This window comes from Pygoscelis adeliae, unplaced genomic scaffold (genome assembly GCF_000699105.1).
Source record: "Pygoscelis adeliae isolate BGI_AS28 unplaced genomic scaffold, ASM69910v1 Scaffold174, whole genome shotgun sequence".
NCBI lineage: Eukaryota > Metazoa > Chordata > Aves > Sphenisciformes > Spheniscidae > Pygoscelis > Pygoscelis adeliae.
Window position 1 is genome coordinate 4513764 of NW_008824676.1, and position 582 is coordinate 4514345.

The 582-nt window shown below is 49.1% G+C and overlaps 1 protein-coding gene across 1 annotated transcript in view; it reads left to right on the top strand.

The window, feature by feature from the left end:
- Positions 1-372: 372 nt before the first annotated feature.
- The window catches only part of FZD6 (frizzled class receptor 6), a 34875-nt gene continuing 34665 nt past the window's right edge, over positions 373-582 (top strand). Inside the window, 2 exon segments of the mRNA XM_009323090.1 lie at positions 373-579; positions 581-582. The exon segment at positions 581-582 is cut by the window's right edge and continues 83 nt beyond it. Of these exon segments, the coding sequence (XP_009321365.1) occupies positions 488-579; positions 581-582 (94 nt within the window). The 5' untranslated portion in view covers positions 373-487.

Below are 582 nucleotides of genomic sequence, written 5' to 3' on the forward strand. Positions count from 1 at the left end.
AGGAGTCCGGGTTCGGCCTTGGGACGGATGGTCGCCGTCGGGTTTTTTCTGCTGTTAGTTACTCTGTCCTGTCTTTTCCTGCTTCTGCAGCGTACAGGCTCGAGGAAGAAGGGATTTAGTAAAATCGCGGTCAGCCAAAATGGGGAAATACCTAAAGCAGCGGTGAGGAGTCTGATCATCTGCCTTACTGCCCGTGTCCTTGTCTTGCGCTGGAACCAGCGGAGGAAGATGTGTGTTTTTATCCTTGTGCATTTCCTGCTTCTGCAGCGTACAGGCTCGAGGAAGAAGGGATTTAGTAAAATCGCGGTCAGCCAAAATGGGGAAATACCTAAAGCAGCGGTGAGGAGTCTGATCATCTGCCTTACTGCCCGTGTCCTTGTCTTGCGCTGGAACCAGTGGAGGAAGATGTGTGTTTTTATCCTTGTGCAAAGCCGATCTGTCTAACTACTGAACAGAGCTATGTGCTGAAGTTGGAGATCCTGACAAAATGGGAGTACTTGTGTTCTCTGTGACTTGCAGTTTACTTCTAACTCTGGTGCGAGGGCACAGTTTATTCACATGTGAGCCAATTACTATTTCCAG